At 45.0% G+C, this 20,784-nt stretch overlaps 2 protein-coding genes across 2 annotated transcripts in view; both read right to left on the bottom strand.

The window, feature by feature from the left end:
• The window catches only part of mcf2la (mcf.2 cell line derived transforming sequence-like a), a 581,983-nt gene that overhangs the window by 351,953 nt on the left and 209,246 nt on the right, over positions 1-20,784 (bottom strand). The window lies entirely within an intron of this gene.
• Positions 1-20,784, bottom strand: part of LOC147107264 (glutathione hydrolase 1 proenzyme-like) — a 176,947-nt gene that overhangs the window by 37,663 nt on the left and 118,500 nt on the right. The window contains exons 7-8 of the mRNA XM_086006127.1: positions 18,119-18,265; positions 2,770-2,906 (exon numbers count right to left, since the gene is read on the bottom strand). Coding sequence (XP_085862253.1) covers positions 2,770-2,906; positions 18,119-18,265 — 284 coding nt within the window. The remainder of the gene's footprint in view (positions 1-2,769; positions 2,907-18,118; positions 18,266-20,784) is intronic.

Below are 20,784 nucleotides of genomic sequence, written 5' to 3'. Positions count from 1 at the left end.
TTGTGCCTATATTTCTCACGCCTCCCAGTTTCTCCTGTTTGAACTTCACAGGTCTAGAGCTTTGTAAAGATCTATTCCAAGCTCTGCTCTCTCACTGATGGATAAATCCAAAATCTGAACACCAAGATCTGTTAATGTAGTAAGTTTGTGATATATGCAAATTAATGGGAACAGTAAATTCGGGGGTTTAGTGCCGGCCATTACCGCCCAATTCGAGGAAAAAAATGGCGGCCGCCGCACTTTCGCCGCTTCTGGCGGGTCCTGCAGCGGCTGCCATTTTTGGCAAGTCGACAGCGCTGCCATTGCCTGCGCTCGGCCAAAGTATTTTAATGAGTCGCAGCATGATATCAATCGGCGTGCAATGCCAGGTTGACACCTGCTCATCCATTTTGGAGTTCGCCACTCCCATTGCCGCCCTCTCTAAAGCACGCCCGTGCGTGCAGTTGCTAAAAGCGCTTCAGCACATTAACTGCCATGAGCAGTCTGGCAGGACTTTGCAGATTGTAGACAAGGATGGAGGCTGACAAGTGGAAAACAGCTCAGATGGATGCCGGAACTTCAAACGCCTCTTTGCTAAGGTTCTTCTTTTATTCTTTCATATTTTGCCCATCAGTTGCTGGCGCGGGGGTTGCATTTTCTGGCGGCTTTCCTGAGGCCTGCAGTGTTTGTGGGTCAGTAAATCAATGGGTGAAACCTGCTTTTAGTTCAGAACTGAACACCTGCACAAAACTGCAAAGGGGAGAAATTCGGTATTTCCCCATTTGGGGCACAATTATCGGCTGGGCGCAAAGTTTAGCGCCTGGCGCTAATTATTGTCTCCGGCTGCAAACTTGGCTTCTATCGCCCCTGGAGGTGATTGGAGCGCTAAATCAGGCACTACACACCTCTCTTAAGGCGCTAACGCCGAGGAGCGAGGCACTACCTCAGAGCGCTGGCGATGCTCATGTGATGTCAGTCAGCAATGGAACACAGAGACACTGGCGCCGGCCAGTTCTTAAAGGGGAGGGTCGATCTTGCTCTCCATCCACATCCTGCTCATTGCAGCCTTGAATCTCGGCCTGGAGAGACCTGTACGTCAATTCTGCTGGAAAGAACAGTGGAGAGGCCCAGGGAAAGAGCTCAGAGTGCAGCCCCCATAGTCTCTTCTAAATTGATACAAGGAAGGTCAAATCAAATTGAACCTGCAAAGTGCTGCTCAGTACCCAAAACTCCTTCACACAGCGTTGAATCTCGCCAGAAGTCTCTCTCTCTCTCTCTCAGAATGCGGGGTGCAAAAATATTGCCGACAAAAAAAGGCATGAAGCGGTTGCCTTTAAATAGCGCTCCCCCTGTCCCTTCCTGACTGCAAAACGCTTCCCTCACCCTGTCGTTGCTAGCAGCAGGTGGTAAGGCAGGGGGCGCCACTCAATATCTGGTCTGGGGTGCTACCGGGGCGTTGCACACTCGACTGACATCACGATCTGCGGGCGCAGTAGATCGTGGCGGTAGTGTTTAGTGCCACCGCAAAATATCAGGTCAATTTCACGAGCGGCGCAAACATCACCGCACCCGGGCACTAGTTGCTTTGCACCCTCTTAGGGCGCTAACTGGAGGTGCAAAGCAACCGAACTTTTCCTCCAAATCTCTTAGTGGATTCCCAGCAAATAAAAAAACAAATTGCTAAAGAGCATCAGATGGCCTAGAGCTGTATTGCCATGTTTCAAGATCATCTCTGATAAAATCTTTTATCTTTATGATAGCATCACCAGATCGTCACCCCAAGCAAATCTAGACTCAACTGCTAAAGATGTTAAGGAATTATAATTAATTAATTCAAAATTTCATAAACAATTATTTATCAGATAATTATTTTGTGTCGAGTGTGCAAGACCCACTGAAAGTTGGCACAATTACTACGCAGTTAAACACTCTCGAGAGTGACCATTGGGGAAAGATTAGTGTTACAGAGAACGCAGATTCATTCATTTCATTAACTATTAAAAAATTGAACAAATATCGGGTGGCGGTTAATATTTTTGTAGCAAGTACGGCAACTGTTCCGTACATGGCCTACAGGTTCGCACCTTTCTTCCCCGTTCTCCTTCACTGCAAGCGAGAGACAGATGCGACCTTTGGCCTCCTGCTGAGCTTAGTGCTGGAAAGAGCGCGTTACACCACAAAATCAACGCTCTGCTGATGTTAATTAGCAGGCAGCACCAAAATACCGGCACTGTCTGCGCTCTCTCGCTTGGCGGGCAGGTTTCCAGCGTACTGGAAATTTTAGCCTTAAGACTTTTAAGTGGCCTGTGGGATTCCATGTTATGCACCAAAGTAACCCATGAAGACACATTCCTGGTCAACAGTAAATTCATTCTTTATTTCCAGACAGAACTCTACTTTTATAGAAAATTTAATTACTGACAGAGAGCTGATTCTTGTCATACTTGCTTCCCAAGTGGTTGGATCACAACTACAAACACTCCCACCGACAACAAACAGCTTATTATCAATGAGCTTGGTGTCTCTCTGCTGAGGGTTCCAAACCCATAGTATAGCCAGACCCCTGGAAGCCTGACTGACAGGAAATTACAGCAGAGACCCAGGTGCTTTCCCAGTACCACAAGCACACAAATGCCCAGACACACCCCAACACACACTCATGTCTGCACATCACTGTGTGTTCAAGGTGGAACAGTATCCAACTTGCTCAGCAAGCAGTATGACAGTACAGGCACCAGCAAGGATAACAGCTTTTGATTGGTCGAGACCACATTTCAACTGGTAGTTTACCTCAGTGAGGTTGACAAATCGTGGATCTCCCATCATGCTTCTCTTTGCATATGCAAATTTAAAGGCTTCAACTATTCGATGATATGTCAAGGCCTTCCGTTCTGGGGTAGAAACACTATCCGGAGTAAAATTATAACCTGTAATTCGATAGAAAATTAAGGGAATGAAATTATCTGACTAAAGTTCACTAATAAATCCAATAAGGAATTCAGGACAAACTTCTTTACCCAGAGAGCAGTTAGAATGGAAACATTCTACCACATTGAGTGATAATAGAAGTAAATGGATAGCACATTTAATGAGTTGGTCACACCGCAGGTAAAGGCTGCACAGGCAGGAAGGGAATGGGTGACCAACAGGCAGAGTAGTAGGCACAGGCAGGTAGTGCAGGGGTCCCCTGTGGCCATCCCCCTCTCAAACAGATATACCGCTTTGGATATTGTTGAGGGAGATGGCTTATTGGGGGAAGGCAGCAGCAACCAACCAGGGGTGGCTCTGCTGCACAGGACGGGAGGAAAAAGAGCGGGAGAGCTATAGTGATAGGGGATTCTATTGTAAGGGGAATAGATAGGCATTTCTGCGGCAGCAACCGAGACTCCAGGATGATGTGTTGCCTCCCTGGTGCAACAGTCAAGGATGTCTCGGAGCAGCTGCAGGGCATTCTGGAAGGGGAGGGTGAACAGCCAGTTGTCGTGGTGCATATAGGTACCAACGATATAGGTAAAAAACAGGATGAGGTCCTAAAAGCTGAATATAGGGAGTTAGGAGGTAAATTAAAAAATAGCACCTCAAAGGTAGTAATCTCAGGATTGCTACCAGTTCCACATGCTAGTCAGAGTAGAAATAGAAGGATATTTCAGATCAATATGTGGCTAGAGGAATGGTGCAAGGGGGAGGGATTCAAATTCCTGGGACATTGGAACCGGTTCTGGGGGAGGTGGGACCAGTAGAAACTGGACGGTTTGCACCTGGGCAGGGCCGGGACCGATGTCCTAGGGGGAGTGTTTGCGAGTGCTGTTGTGGAATGTTTAAACTAAAATGGCAGGGGGTTGGAAACCTGTGCAGGGAGACAGAGGAAAGGGAAGCAAGGGTAGAAGCAAAAGACAGGAAGGAGAAAAGCAAAAGTGGCAGTCAGAGAAATCAAGGGTGTAAATCAAACATGGCCACAGTAAATAATAATTCTAAAAGGTCTAAGAGTGTTAAAAAAACAAGCCTGAAGGCTTTGTGTCTTAATGCGAGGAACATTCATAATAAGGTGGATGAATTAGCTGTGCAAATAGATGTAAACAGATATGATATAATTGGGATTATGGAGACATGGCTCCAGGTTGACCAAGGCTGGGAATTCAACATCCAGACGTATTCAATATTCAGGAAAGACAGGCAAAAAGGAAAAGGAGGTGGGGTAGCATTGCTGGTTAAAGAGGAGATTAACACAATTGTAAGGAAGGATATTAGCTCTGATGATGTGGAATCTGTATGGGTAGAGCTGAGAAATACCATGGGGCAGAAAACGTTAGTGGGAGTTGTATACAGACCCCCAAACAGTAATGCTGAGGTTGGGGATGGCATTAAACAGGAAATTAGAGACGTGTTCAATAAGGGCATAGCAATTATCATGGGTGACTTTAATTTACATATAGATTGGGCTAAACAAATTAGTAACAATACTGTGGAGGAGGAATTCCTAGAGTGTATACGGGATGGTTTCCTGGACCAATATGTCAAGGAACCAACTAGAGATCAGGCCATCTTAGACTGGGTATTATGTAATGAGAAAGGATTAATTAGCAATCTTGTTGTGTGAGGCCCCTTGGGGCGGAGCATAATATGATAGAATTCTCCATTAAGATGGAGCGATCATAATATGATCGAATTCTTCATTAAGATGGAGAATGAAGTAGTTTACTCAGAGACTAGGGTCCTGAATTTAAATAAAGGAAACTACGATGGTATGAGGCGCGAGTTGGCTAGGATGGATTGGGGAATGTTACTTAAAGGGTTGACGGTGGATAGGCAATGGCAAACATTTAAAGATCGCATGGATGAACTACAGGTCCGGCCGCATCTGTGTAGAGAGAACAAGCCAACGACGACTCGAGTCTGGATGACTCTACGTCAGGTGGGGTTACATGTAGCGTGACATGAACCCAAGATCCCGGTTGAGGCCGTCCTCATGAGTGCGGAACTTGGCTATCAGTTTCTGCTCGACGATTTCGTTCGCAGCAAATTACCCAGCTTTCAGGAGAACAGCGACCACGACACCACACAACCCTGCCACGGCAACCTCTGCAAGACATGCCAGATCATCAACACAGATACCATCATCACACGTGAGGCCACCACCCACCAGGCACATGGTACATACTCATGTGGCTCGGCCAACGTTGTCTACCTCATACGTTGCAGGAAAGGATGCCCCGGAGCATGGTACATTGGCAAAACCATGCAGATACTGCGACAACGGATGAACGGACACCGCACAACAATCACCAGGCAGGAGTGTTCCCTCCCAGTCGGGGAACACTTCAGCAGTCAAGGACATTCAGCCTCCGATCTTCGGGTAAGCATTCTCCAAGGCGGCCTTCGAGACACACGACAACGCAAAATCGTCGAGCAGAAACTGATAGCCAAGTTCTGCACTCATGAGGATGGCCTCAACCGGGATCTTGGGTTCATGTCACGCTACATGTAACCCCACCAGACTCGAGTCGTCGTTGGCTTGTTCTCTCTACACAGATGCGACCGGACCTGCTGTGATTTCCAGCAAAAAAATAGTTTTTTGTTTGTTTTTTGTTTTTCATACAGACCCCAGCATCTGCAATATTTGACCCCTTGTGACCCCACCTCATTGTTCTTTGATGTAATGTTTTCCTGACTGACCTGTTTGGACACCATTCACACCTGTGATTGCTGTGATTATCTCTCTGCCGAGGTGTGATAAAGGGCAGTTAGAAAGATTACCTGTAATCATCTGGCAGTACTCTCTGACTATATATGCTGTGCTTATATGCAACTCTTCACTTCACCTGATGAAGGAGCAGCGCTCCGAAAGCTTGAGAGTTCAAATAAAGCTGTTGGACTATAACCTGGTGTTGTGTGATTTCTTACATTTGTCCACCCCAGTCCAACACCGGCATCTCCACATCAGTATTAAGTCAAAGGAGGAAGCTTATAAAGTTGCCAGAAGAAGCAGTCAGCCTGAAGACTGGGATCTTTTTAGAAATCAGCAAGGGTGACCAAGAAATTGATAAAGAAAGGGAAAATGGAATATGAGCACAAACTAGCGAAAAATATAAAAATGGATTGTAAAAGCTTCTATAGGTATGTGAAAAGGAAAAGACTGGCAAAGGTAAATGTAGGTCCTTTACAGTCAGAGACAGGAGAATTTATAATGGGGAATGAGGAAATGGCAGAGAAATTAAATAAATACTTTGTTTCTGTCTTCACGGAGGAAGACACAAAAAACCTCCCAGAAATACGAGAAAACCAAGGGTGTGATGAGAATGAGGAACTTAAAGGAATTATTATTAGTAAAAAAACAGTACTAGCAAAATTAATGGGACTAAAAGTCGGCAAATCCCAAGGACCAGATGACCTACATCCTAGGGTTTTAAAAGAGGTGACCATTGGAATAGTGGATGCATTGGTTGTCATTTTCCAAAATTCTATAGATTCTGGAATGGTTCCTGCAGATTGGAGGATGGCAAATGTAACCCCGCTATGTAAGAAAGGAGGGAGAGAGAAAACGGGGAACTACAGACGTGTTAGCCTCACCTCAGTAGTTGGGAAAATGCTGGAATCTATTATAAAGGATGCAATAACTGGGCACTTAGAAACTAATAGTAAGATTGGGCAGAGTCAACATGGATTGATGAAAGGGAAATCCTGTTTGACAAACCTATTGGAGTTCTTTGAGGATGTAACTAGTGGAGTAGACAAAGGGGAACCGGTAGATGTGGTGTATCTCGATTTTCAGAAGGCCTTCGATAAGGTCCTACACAAGAGGTTGGTGAACAAAATTAGGGCACATGGAATTGGGGGTAATACACTAGCATGGATTGAGAATTGGTTAACAGACAGAAAACAAACAGTAGAGATAAACAGGTCTTTTTCAGGGTGGCAGGCTGTGACTAGTAGGGTACGGCAAGGATCGGTGCTTGGGCCCCAGCTATTCACAATCTATATCAATGATTTGGATGAGGGGACTAAATGTAACATTTCCAAATTTGTTGATGATACAAAGCTAGGTGGCAGTGTCAGTTACGAAGAGGGTGTGAAGAGGCTTCAAGGGGATCTCGACAGGCTCAGTGAGTGGGCGAGAACATGGCAGATGGAATATAATGTGGATAAATGTGAAGTTATCCACTTTGGTAGAAAAAACAGAAAGGCAGAGTATTTCCTAAATGGTGAAAGATTGGGGAATGCAGATGCTCAAAGGGACCTGGGTGTCCTTGTACATGAGTCACTGAAAATGAATGTGCAGGTGCAGCAAGCCATTAGGAAGGTAAATGGTATGCTGGCCTTCATTACAAGAGGATTTGAGTACAGGAGTAAAGAAGTCTTACTCCAATTATATAGGGCCTTGGTGAGACCACACCTGGAGTACTGTGTACAATTTTGGTCTCCTTACCTAAGGAAGGATATACTTGCCATAGAGGGAGTGCAACGAAGGTTCATGAGATTGATTCCTAGGATGGCGGGACTGTCGTATGAGAAGAGATTGAGTAAGCTAGGCCTGTATTCTTTTGAATTCAGAAGAATGAGAGGGGATCTCATTTTAGCATACAAAATTATTACAGGGCTTGATGGGATGGATGCTGGGAGAATGTTTCCCTTGGCTGGGGAGTCTAGAACCAGGGGCCACAGCCTCAAGATAAAGGGTAGGCCATTCAGGACTGAGATGAGAAGAAATTTCTTCACACAGAGGGTGGTGAATCTTTGGAATTCTCTACCCCAGAGGGCTGTGGAGGCTCAGTCATTGGGTATATTCAAAACAGAGATCGATAGATTTCTGACTAGGAAAGGGATCAAGGGATATGGCGATAGGGCCGGTGAATGAAGTTGAGGCAGAAGATCAGCCATGATCTCATTGAATGGCGGAGCAGGCTCGAAGGGCCGAATGGCCGACTCCTGCTCCTATTTCTTATGTTCTTATGAGATGAATAACACAGATGCACTTAAAGGCAAGCTAGATAAGTACATGCGGGAACGAGGAATGAAAGGTTACGTGGATAGGGTTAGATGAAGAGGGGTGGGAGGAGGCTCGTGTGTCCCCTAAACACCAGCATAAAATTGTTGGGCCAAATGGCTTGTTTTTGTGCTGTAAATTCTATGTAATGTAATTTTATGAAAGTTATTAAATCCAACACAGGGAATAACACAAGAAACAAGTAATGAGCATTGTTGTAAATTCTTCCCTTACGGATGCAAAATTGAACAAACTAAAATGATTGACGTACTAAATGAATACTTCCTGTCAGTATTCAGTGGAGAAGACACCAGTAACATGCCACCGCATGCCTTCTACAAATAAATACAACCATCCATGAGGTGGAAGCTCTAAGACAGAATCCAAGGAACTAAAATCAAATCAATCACTAGGGCCAGTCGGAGATACCAGAAGGTGCTAAGTGAGATCAGTAAAACCATCAGTGAAGTGCTGATGATCATCATAAAGGAATCGAACACGTGGGCGGTCTCACTAGTTTGGAAACAATCGAGTGTGGTACCAAACATTCAAAAATGGTAATGAAACACAACAGAGCAACTACAGGTACATTAGTACATTAGTCTTACATCAATAACTGACATCATAATAGTCGGTCATCCAGATCAAACTAGAGGATTTCCTACATGAAATAATCTGGTAAATACAGGAAACTCTTTTTCATCCGGTGCCGGTTGATCAAAAAGTCCGGATTACAAAGAGGTATACTTACTAATGTACGAGAGCCCCATACACGGCCACAGATCCAGGCGTCCCTGTTCCATGGCAACAGGTGCAGGAACCCCGGTTACACGGCCACAGATCCAGGAACCCCGGTTACACGGCCACTAATATGAAGTAAAACTTGCCTGAACCTACTCCTGAATTTTGCCGGTTAAGAGAGATTTCCGATTATTTAGGTGCCGGTAAAAAGAGAATTTCCTGTAGCAGTCAACACGGTTTCAAAAGGGCAATATCCTACCTGCTCTCCTGCTTGAAGTAACATCCCAATTCGACAATGGAATGCCCTGTGACATAATGTACCCTGATTTCCAGAAAGCGGTTGCTAAAGTTCCACAAGCGGAAAGCAGTGGGCCCATATTTTGAAGTAGGCCAGTGACATTGTGGGGCTCGACAAGCTTAACCCCACACAAACAAGTACCTCCCCTCAAGGAGCATCACACTAAATATTCAAGAAAGGGATGGATTACCAAAACTGCTGACAGTATAGTATCCTATTTTAAGTCGGTCAGTAGGAATATGGAATTACGTCACAGGCACACAATCGAGAGCCTCCTCTTAAAGAGGCGAGACCACAAATATTCCTTCAGGGATTTTTATCCATGGTAAACCCGGGGAGGTGAATAATGAATTCCCTGGAAAAGAGGAAGCAGCAAGCAGGTGGAAATGTACCAAGTATAATGCTCCAGGGCTCTGTGCCAAACCTCTAGCATTCCTGATCTACATCAACATCTGGATTCAGAAATACAACGTAATTTGGTCAAATTCACAGTTGACACCGAGTTGGGAAGCAATTGAGTATAACAAGGCACCCAAGGAACTGCAGTAGCACCGAGACAAAATTTGCAAGCAGGCAGAACTATGGCAAATTAAATTCAATGTAGGTATGACAGACAGATAAAGACCCTCTGGTCCATCAAGCCTGTCCCCTCACAATTGCGATCCTTGTGTATCACAAGATATACCTGAAACCATGTGATCTCCTGGGAGAGGCGAAAAAACAGATAAAAAACACAGGCCAATTTGAGGGAAAAAATCTGGGAAATTCCTCTCCGACCCAGCTAAGCAATTGAAACTAGTCCAGGAGATCATTCTGGCCCTGAATTCCCTGCAGTACCCACCTTCTGTAAGAGGTGATCTCTGCCCCAGCCAGAAACAGGCCCAGCTCTCGCTTGAAGGAATTCAGCGAATCAGCGTACGCCGCACAAGACGGCAGCCTGTTCCAGAGGTCCACCATTTTCTGGGAAAAGAACCACCTCCTGACATCTAACCTAGGCCTAGCCTTATACAGGATTAATTAAAAATGTCCTAGTAAAGGATCCCCTTGGAATGAGTGACCATAACATGGTTGAATTCCATATTCAATTAGAGGGTGAGAAGGTTGGATCTCAAACAAGTGTGCTAAGCTTGAATAAAGGAGACTATGAAGGTATGAGAGCGAAATTGAGTAGAGTGGATTGGGAAAATAGATTAAAGGGTAAGACGATACATGATCAGTGGTGTACATTTAAGGAGTTATTTTACAACTTCCAAAAAATATATATTCCACTGAAAAGAAAAGGGTGTAAAAGAAAAGACAGCCATCCGTGGCTAAGTAAAGAAATTAAGGATAGTATTCGACTAAAAACAAGGGCATATAAGGTAGCCAAATCTAGTGGGAGGATAGAGGATTGGGAAAACTTTAAAAGACAGCAAAAAATAACAAAAAGATTGATTAAGAAAGGGAAGATAGATTATGAAAGTAAATTAGCAAAAAATATAAAAACAGATAGTAAGAGTTTTTATAGTTATATAAAAAGAAAAAGGGTGGCTAAAGTAAATGTTGGTCCCTTAGAGGATGAGACCGGGAAATTAATGGTGGGAAATATGGAGATGGCCAAAACACTGAATGAATATTTTGTATCAGTCTTTACAGTAGAAGACACTAAGAATATCCCAACACTGGACAAACAGGGGGCTATAGGGGGGGAGGAGCTAAACACGATCAAAATCACTAAGGAAGTGGTACTCGGTAAAATAATGGGACTCAAGGCGGATAAATCACCTGGACCTGATGGCTTACATCCTAGGGTCTTGAGGGAAGTGGCGGTAGGGATTGTGGATGCATTGGTAATAATTTTCCCAAACTCCCTGGACTCAGCAAAGGTCCCGGCAGACTGGAAAACTGCTAATGTAACGCCCTTATTTAAAAAGGGCAGTAGACAGAAGGCTGGAAACTATAGACCGGTTAGCCTAACATCTGTGGTAGGTAAAATATTGGGAGTCCATTATTAAGGAGACAGTAACAGGACATTTGGATAATCATAATTTAATAGGACAAAGTCAGCATGGTTTTATGAAGAGGAAGTCATGTTTGACAAATTTGCTGGAGTTCTTTGAGGAAGTAACATATAGGGTGGATAAAGGGGAACCAGTGGACGTAGTGTATTTAGACTTCCAAAAGGCATTTGACAAGGTGCCACACAAAAGATTATTGCTTAAGATAAAAAAAATCACGGGATTGGGGGTAATATTCTGGCATGGATAGAGGATTGGCTATCTAACAGAAGGCAGAGAGTTGGGATAAATGGTTCATTCTCAGACTGGCAATCAGTAACTAGTGGTGTTCCGCAGGGGTCAGTGCTGGGTCCCCAACTCTTTACAATCTATATTAACGATTTGGAGGAGGGGACCGAGTGTAACATATTAAAGTTTGCAGATGATACTAAGATGGGAGGGAAAGTAGTGAGTGAGGAGGACATAAAAAACCTGCAAGGGGACATAGACAGGCTAAGTAAGTGGGCAGAGATTTGGCAGATGGAATACAATACTGGAAAGTGTGAGGTTATGCACTTTGGCAGGAAAAATCATAGAGCAAGTTATTATCTTATTGGCAAGAAACTGGAAAGTACTGAAGTACAAAGGGATCTGGGGGTCCTGGTGCACAAAACTCAAAAGGTTAGTATGCAGGTGCAGCAAGTGATTAAGAAGGCCAATGGAATGTTGGCTCTCATTGCTAGGGGGATAGAATATAAAAATAGGGAGGTATTGCTTCAGTTGTACAAGGTATTGGTGAGACCGCACCTGGAATACTGCATACAGTTTTGGTGTCCATACTTAAGAAAAGACATACTTGCTCTCGAGTCAGTACAAAGAAGGTTCACTCGGTTAATCCCGGGGATGAGGGGATGGACATATGAGGAGAGGTTGAGTAGATTGGGACTCTATTCATTGAAGTTCAGAAGAATGAGAGGCGATCTTATTGAAACATATAAGATTGTGAAGGGGTTGGATCGGGTGGATGCGGGGAGGATGTTCCTGATGATGGGTGAAACTAGAACTAGGGGGCATAGTCTTAGAATAAGGGGCTGCTCTTTCAAAACTGAGATGAGGAGGAACTACTTCACTCAGAGGGTGGTAGGTCCATGGAATATGCTGCCCCAAAAAGCTGTAGAAGCTACATCATTACATAAATTTAAAACAGGGCATTCTGGAGGGGGAGGGTGAACAGCCAGAGGTCGTGGTCCACATTGGTACCAATGACATAGGTAAAAAGAGGGATGAGGTCCTGCAGCAAGAATTTAGGGAGCTAGGTGAAGGATTAAAGAGCAGGACCTCAAAGGTTGTAATCTCTGGATTACTCCCGGTGCCACGTGCTAGTGAGTATAGGAATGGGAAGATAGAACAGATGAATGCGTGGCTAAAGGGATGGTGCAGGGGGGAGGGCTTTAGTTTCCTGGATCACTGGGTCTGCTTCTGGGAAAGGTGGGACTTGTACAAGTCGGGCGGTTTACACCTGAACCAGAGAGGAACCAATATCCTTGCGGGGAGGTTTGCTAGCACTGCTGGGGGGGGTTTAAACTAACTTGGCAGGGGGATGGGGTACAGAGTGGAGCTATAGTAGGGGGTGATTTACAGCCAAATACAGAGGAAAAAACAAGGCAGAGCAAATATGTGAAGGCAAAAGGGAATATGGCAGAGCTGGAAGGCATTTATTTTAATGCAAGGAGTCTTGCAAATAAGGTGGATGAACTGAAGTTGTTGTTGAACACATGGGAGTACGATATTGTTGCTATCACGGAGACATGGTTGAGGGAGGGTCAGGACTGACAGCTCAATATTCCGGGGTATAGAATCTTCAGGCGAGACAGAGCGGGGTGTAAAAGGGGAGGGGGTGTTGCAATATTAATTAAGGAATCAATTACTGCTGTAAGGAGGGATGATATATTAGCGGGTTCCTCTAATGAGGCCATATGGGTAGAACTTAAAAACAAAAAGGGGGCAAGCACTTTGCTGGAAGTGTACTATAGGCCCCCAAACAGTCAGGGGGAGATAGAGGAACAGATATGTAGGCAAATCTCAGAGAAGTGCGAAAATAATAGGGTAATAATAGTGGGGGATTTCAACTTCCCCAATATTAATTGGGATAGTCAGAGTGTGAAAGGCTTAGAGGGTGCAGAATTCTTAAAGTGCATCCAGGAGAGCTTTTTCAGCCAACATGTAGAAAGTCCTACAAGAGAGGGGGCGATACTGGACCTAATTCTGGGGAATGTAGCCGGGCAAGTGGTGGAAGTGTCAGTAGGAGAGCATTTTGGCGACAGTGACCATAATTCGGTGAGATTTAAGGTGGTCATGGAAAAAGACAAAGACGGCCCGGAAATAAGGGTTCTAAATTGGGGGAAGGCCGATTTTAATATGATAAGGCAGGATCTGGCCAAAGTGGACTGGGAGCAGCTACTTATAGGAAAATCCACATCAAAACAGTGGGAGACTTTCAGAAGGGAAATAGAGAGAGTACAACGCCAACATGTTCCTGTAAAAGTCAAGGGGGGGACCAACAAGCAAAGGGAACCTTGGATGACAAGGGATATACAAAAATGCATTAGAAATAAAAGGGGGGCTTTTGGCAGTTACAAAAGACTAAAGACGGAAGAAGCCCTAGAGGAGTATAAAAAGTGCAGGGGCATACTTAAAAAAGAAATTAGGAGGGAGAGGAGGGGCCATGAAATAACACTGGCGAGCAAAATAAAGGAAAATCCTAAGATGTTTTATAAGTATATTAAGGGCAAGAGAATAACCAGGGAAAGGGTAGGGCCCATTAGGGACCAAAGTGGCAATCTTTGTGTAGAGCCAGATGATGTAGGCGGGGTTTTAAATGAATTTTTTGCATCTGTGTTCACTATGGAGAGAGACGATGCAGACATAGAAATCGGGCAAGGGGACTGTGACATACTTGAACATATTAGCATCGAGAGGGAGGAGGTGCTAGCGGTTTTAGCAGGCCAAAAAGTGGATAAATCCCCAGGCCCGGACGAGATGTATCCCAGGCTGCTGTGGGAGGCAAAGGAGGAGATTGCAGGGGCTCTGACACAAATTTTCAGAACCTCTCTGGCCACAGGGGATGTACCAGAGGACTGGAGAACAGCTAATGTAGTACCATTATACAAGAAGGGTAGCAGGGATAAATCAGGGAATTACAGGCCAGTGAGCCTAACATCTGTGGTAGGGAAATTATTGGAAAAAATTTTGAGGGACAAAATTAGTCTCCACTTGGAGAGGCAAGGATTAATCGGGGATCGTCAGCATGGCTTTGTCAAGGGTATATCATGTCTGACAAATCTGATTGAATTTTTCGAGGGGGTGACTAGGGGGGTGGATGAGGGAAATGCTGTGGATGTGGTTTACATGGACTTCAGTAAAGCTTTTGACAAAGTCCCGCATAGGAGACTGGTCAAGAAGGTAAGAGCCCATGGGATCCAGGGTGCCTTGGCGCGTTGGATCCTAAACTGGCTGAGTGACAGGAGGCAGAGGGTGATGGTCGAAGGTTGCTTTTGTGGCTGGAAGCCTGTGTCCAGTGGGGTACCTCAGGGATCGGTGCTGGGTCCCTTGTTGTTTGTGATCTACATAAATGATTTGGATGAGAATGTAAAAGGTATGATCAGTAAGTTCGCAGATGACACGAAAATTGGTGGGGTGGTAAATTGCGAGGAGGAAAGCCTCAGGCTACAGGACGATATAAACGGGTTGGTCAGATGGGCGGAAAAGTGGCAAATGGAATTTAACCCTGAAAAGTGCGAGGTGATGCATTTTGGACGGACAAATAAGGCAAGGGAATACACAATGAGTGGTAGGACTCTAGGAAGTACAGAGGGTCAGAGGGACCTTGGTGTACATGTACATAGATCCCTGAAGGCAGCGGAACAGGTAGATAAGGTGGTTAAAAAGGCATATGGGATACTTGCCTTCATTAGCCGAGGCATAGAATATAAGAGCAGGGAGGTTATGATGGAGCTGTACAAAACGCTGGTGAGGCCACAGCTGGAGTACTGTGTGCAGTTCTGGTCGCCTCACTATAGGAAGGATGTGATTGCTTTGGAGAGGGTGCAGAGAAGATTCACCAGGATGTTACCTGGGATGGAGCGCCTCAGCTATGAAGAAAGACTAAACAGGCTGGGCTTGTTTTCCTTGGAGCAAAGAAGGCTGAGGGGGGACCTGATTGAGGTGTACAAAATGATGAGGGGCATAGATAGGGTAGATAAAGAGGAACTTTTCCCCTTAGTAGGGGGGTCAATAACAAGGGGGCATAGATTCAGGGTAAGGGGCAGGAGATTTAGAGGGGATTTGAGGAGGAACTTTTTCACCCAGAGGGTGGTTGGAATCTGGAACTCACTGCCTGAAAGGGTGGTAGAGGCAGGAACCCTCACAACATTCAAGAAGCATTTGGATGAGCACTTGAAATGCCATTGCATACAAGGCTATGGACCAAATGCTGGAAAATGGGATTAGACTGGACAGGGATGGATGGGCGGCGCAGACACGATGGGCCGAAGGGCCTCTTTCTGTGCTGTAAAACTCTATGACTCTAAATAGACAGTTTCCTAGAAGTAAAGGGAATTAAGGGTTACGGGGAGCGGGCAGGAATTTGGACATGAGTCTAGGTTCGGATTGGTCATGGCCCTGTGGGTAGCGGAGCGGGCCCAGGGGCCGTGTAGCCTGATCCTGCTCCTATTTCGTGTGTCTAATTCTATTAGATTCAAGAGATGGTTCTGTGATAGTAGATTGGCGGTTAGGATCAGATCAGCCATGATCTTATTGAATGGCGGAGCAGGCTCGAGGGGCCGATTGGCCTACTCCTGCTCCTATTTCTTATGTTCTTATGTTCTTATACAACTTAAATTTGTGACCCCTGATTCTCCCTAACCTATTTAATTGAAACAAACTGTCAACCGTTATCTTATTAACCTCAATCAGATCATCTCTAAGTCTATGCTTCTCTAAAGTGTAGACTCCCAACTCTTTTAGCCTATCTTGATAACTAAGATGCTTTAGACTGGGAATTACTCTAGTGGCCCTCCTCTGCACCCTTTCCAAAGCCTCAATATCACCCACCATGTGAGAAGACCAAAACTGGACACAGTATTCCAAGTGAGGCCTGACCAAGGTCTTGTACAAAGACAGAACAGTTTGCCTCATCTTGTACTCAATTGTCCAATGGATATACCCCAACACCCTGTTTGCTCTAGCTATCGCTTCACAGCATTGCTCATGATCTTTAAGGATGTAAGCACTATAGTGCCCAAATCTCTTTCTATCTCCACCTTCCTTAATGCCTTTCCCTGAAGGGTGTATGAATGTTGAGCATTTGCCCTGCCCACATGCACAACACTGCACTTATCTACATTATACATCATTTTCCAGTCATGAGCCCAATCTCCCAACATATTAAGATCTGCCTGAAGCAGACGAGCATCATCTACAGTCCTAATACTCTTGCACACGTCTTGGTATCATCAGCAAATTTGCAGATCGTGCCCCCAACATCTACATCCAGATCATTAATAAAAATAGTAAAGAGCAACGGTCCCAACACCGATCCCTGTGGGACACCACTGGTGATCGGTCTCCAAACAGATCCAAATCCATCTATAAATACTTCTTGCTTACATCCTGCCAGCCAGTTCTCAATCCAGCTCAATGTATTACCACTAATACCAGAGGCAAGTGCAAGGTATTCTGCATTACAAGTAAGATGGGGAAACACACTTACTTAATGGTGTTGAACTATCCTGAGCAGCTGAGAGAGACCTTGGAGAAGTAGCAGACTCAACACTTTGCATACCCATTAAACAGCAACAATCATTGGAGTTTACAATGCTGAGTCTTATTGGTCAATGGCAAGGCCGAGGGCGTCATGCTAAAACCGTCCAGTAAGAGAGATACTAAGCCATACAAATCAGAAGGTCTCAAGTTCAATCCTTGCTCTATGCGGAGTTAGCTGATCTCATCTGGATCAGCCAGGACACCTTGAGTACTGTGTCCATTTACTGAGGCATAAGGGAAACATCCGACCCGTAAAAGCAGTGTAGAAGGAGCACAAAGCTGAGATACTCCTCCCAGCGGTGGTGCTTCTACAGGACGGGACATCCCCTGCTGCTAGGACTGTTTACTGCAATGGGGGGGAAGGGGGTAGTCGCTGTTATTCGGTATGCAGAGCAGGCTCCCGGAGGAATTGCTGCTATTGAATGAGCTGGAAATCAGGGTCTTCAGCAATTATTTATAAGTGTTGAAGTCAGTGTGCAGACCAGAGAGAGCTGAAACGCTTGTTTGGAATAGTGTAGGTGGCTTTGGATGGGCGTGGGAGCTGAAGCGATGGACAGAGAGGGCAGCATCATGCCGACAGATCGCAATGAGCTCGGGGATGATTTTCTTCTGCTTACTGCCCATTCACACTGAGAAATGGGTTGGATGGCAGACGAACATATCTATGTATATTTTTTTACTAAATCTACCGTCCATTGGCTGCCCAACCTAATTTTCAAGCAGGCCTCGAAAGGAGCGGCCAGCACTGTAACCCGAAACAGGCAAGAGCCCCATTAAAACATTTAACTGGAGCCAAGCAGCGGCTGTAGGACCCCCAACGCAACTTTCAGAGACCAATGGGTGGAGCGACCAAAAAGAGACTCGGATTGTTGATCGCTCGGCCATGGAAACAATGCCATTGAGATTGGTGTAGGGAACACCCTGCCCACTGCCTTCAAATAAAACACTTTTGACAAAGAGTTTCTATCCAGCCAGGTTCTCGATTATATTCAAACAGTGATTCTGTTGCATTCCTCATTACATAAATATTTCTTCCATGGTCTGATCTGGGAAACACAAGGGTGGGGGGTGGGGAGGGCAGAGCAGGAAATAATAACTGGAAAAAATAATTAAGTCAACACATTAAACAATTTCAGAAAGTCCTCTGGGCAGGACTCCTGCCCAAACATTGGTAGTGTGAGCGGGTCCCAGATGAATAGCCCGGGTGTACAGCCATAAGAAGATCGCCACGGATCATGTTTTTAGTGGGAACCTGCTCCCCAGAGTCCCGCTGGCGTTACCGACACTGCGGGACGGAATGTCATCACTAGGATATCTCACCCTTCAGGATGTTCAATATCAATCCAAGCACAAGCCCACTGGATGGAGCGCCGGGCACAAACAACGTGTAGCTACCAATCGATATGTTTAGCACATTTTCAAATTGAGGTGTGTAGTTTTTCAGGTCCTCAAGCGTTACAATCCCACCTGTAGAGGGGGAAAAATGAATTTAATACAAATAGAAACATAGAAACATAGGAGCAGGAGGAGGCCATTCGGCCCTTCGAGCCTGCTCCACCATTCAATATGATCAGGGCTGATCCTCTATCTCAATACCATATTCCCGCTCTCTCCCCATACCCCTTGATGCCTTTTGTGTCTAGAAATCTATCTACCTCCTTCTTAAATATATTCAGTGACTTGGCCTCCACAGCCTTCTGTGGTAGAGAATTCCACAGGTTCACCACCCTCTGAGTGAAGACATTTCTCCTCATCTCAGTCCTAAATGTCCTACCCCGTATCCTGAGACTGTGACCCCTCGTTCTAGACCCCCCAGCCAGGGGAAACATCCTCCCTGCATCCAGTCTGTCTAGTCCTGTCAGAATTTTATACATTTCAATGAGATCCCCTCTCATTCTTCTAAACTCTAGTGAATACAGGCCTAGTTGACCTAATCTCTCCTCATACGACAGTCCTGCCATCCCAGGAATCAGTCTGGTGAACCTTCACTGCACTCCCTCTATGGCAAGTATATCCTTTCTTAGGTAAGGAGACCAAAACTGCACACAGTACTCCAGGTGTGGTCTCACCAAGGCCCTGTATAAATGTAGTAAGACATCCTTGCTCCTGTACTCAAATCCTCTTGCAATGAAGGCTAACATACCATTTGCCTTCCTAACTGCTTGCTGCACCTACATGTTTGCTTTCAGTGACTGGTGTACAAGGACACCCAGGTCCCCTTGTACATCAACATTTCCCAATCTATCACCATTTAAATTACTCTGCCTTTCTGATTTTCCTACCGAAGTGGATAACTTCACATTAATCCACGTTATACTGCATCTGCCATGTATTTGCCCACTCACTCAACTTGTCTAAATCGCCTTGAAGCCTCTTTGCATCCTCTTCACAACTCACAATCCCACCTAGTTATGTGTCATCAGCAAACTTGGAAATATTATATTTGGTTCCCTCATCCAAATCATTGATATATATTGTGAATAGCTGGGGCCCAAGCACTGATCCCTGCGGTACCCCACTACCAAATAAATGTTTCAAGCATATAGGAGAGTGGATCTGAACTCATTATCACAACAGCAGTGACCCTCAACCCCTCCCCCTCCCCCACAACACACAGGTGTTCAAGGTCTACACACAATGTGAAGTAATAGCCTATGTTTACCTTGTCTATACCATTTCATATTTTAACCACCTTCTCTCGACTATAGAGCTCGAGTTTCTCTTGGTTTTCCTCCTACCTCATCCCCTTAATTCCTGGGATCAGTTATCATTGCTGTTATCTGTGCAAAGATAGAATAGGCCAGTTCTGTGATGTATCAGATAATCGCACAGAAAGATTGTGGTAAGGGCAGGAAATAAGAATATAAGAACATAAGAAATAGGAGCAGGAGTAGGCCAATCGGCCCCTCGAGCCTGCTCCACCATTCAATAAGATCATGGCTGATCTGATCCTAACCTCAAATCTTCTATCACTCTCCATCCCACCCGAACCCATGTGATCTTCCGGGAGAGGCGAAAAACCAGATAAAAAACCCAATGGTCAATTTGGGAGAAAAACTCTGGGAAATTCCTCTCCGACCCATCTAGGCGATCGAAACTCGTCCAGGAGATCACTCTGTCCCTATATTTTCTACAGTACTTACCTTCTGTAAAGGCGACCTCCACCCCAGCCAGGAACAGGAATAAAACCATCTCCTGAAATCTAACACAGAATTAGAACACAAGAAGTAGAAGCAGAACCAGGCTACACGGCCCCTGGGCCCGCTCCACTACCCACAGGGCCATGACCATTCCGAACCTAGACTCATGTCCAATTTCCTGCCCGCTTCCCGTAACCCTTAATTCCCTTTACTTCTAGGAAACTATCTATTTCTGTTTTAAATTTATTTAGTGATGTAGCTTCCACAGCTTTCTGGGGCAGCAAATTCCACAAACCTACCACCCTCTGAGTGAAGAAGTTTCTCCTCATCTCAGTTTTGAAAGAGCAGCCCCTTATTCTAAGATTATGCCCCCTAGTTCTAGTTTCACCCATCATTGGGAACATCCTCACCGCATCCACCCGATCAAGCCCCTTCACAATCTTATATGTTTCAATAAGATCGCCTCTCATTCTTCTGAACTCCAATCGAGGATTACTTTACTAGGGCCCCTATTGGAGCAGTGGGTGTATTTTACACTGGATGCTATATCATATCAGAGATTGTTATACTGGGGGTTGTGGTATTTATTTCTGACTACATCTCCGAAGTACCTTGGGATGTTTTTACTTGAAGTTAGAAAAGTTAGAGACATAACAGATTTGCTTAAACCCTGTTACATTTCTAACTTTTTCCAGTTCTGGCGAAAGGTCATCGACCTGAAACGGTAACTCTGTTTCTCTCCCACAGATGCTGCAAGCACTATATAAATGCAAGTTCATTCTTTAAATGTGCTTATCAAGTGCAAGTTGTTGTTGTTGCTGTTGGACATTACAGAATGTTATACTG

The sequence above is a fragment of the Somniosus microcephalus genome, chromosome 14 (assembly GCF_052327205.1).
Source record: "Somniosus microcephalus isolate GS21.2 chromosome 14, FLI_Smic_1.0, whole genome shotgun sequence".
Classification (NCBI taxonomy): domain Eukaryota; kingdom Metazoa; phylum Chordata; class Chondrichthyes; order Squaliformes; family Somniosidae; genus Somniosus; species Somniosus microcephalus.
Note: the sequence above shows the minus strand (reverse complement) of the source record. Positions and strands in the feature narration are given on the sequence as shown.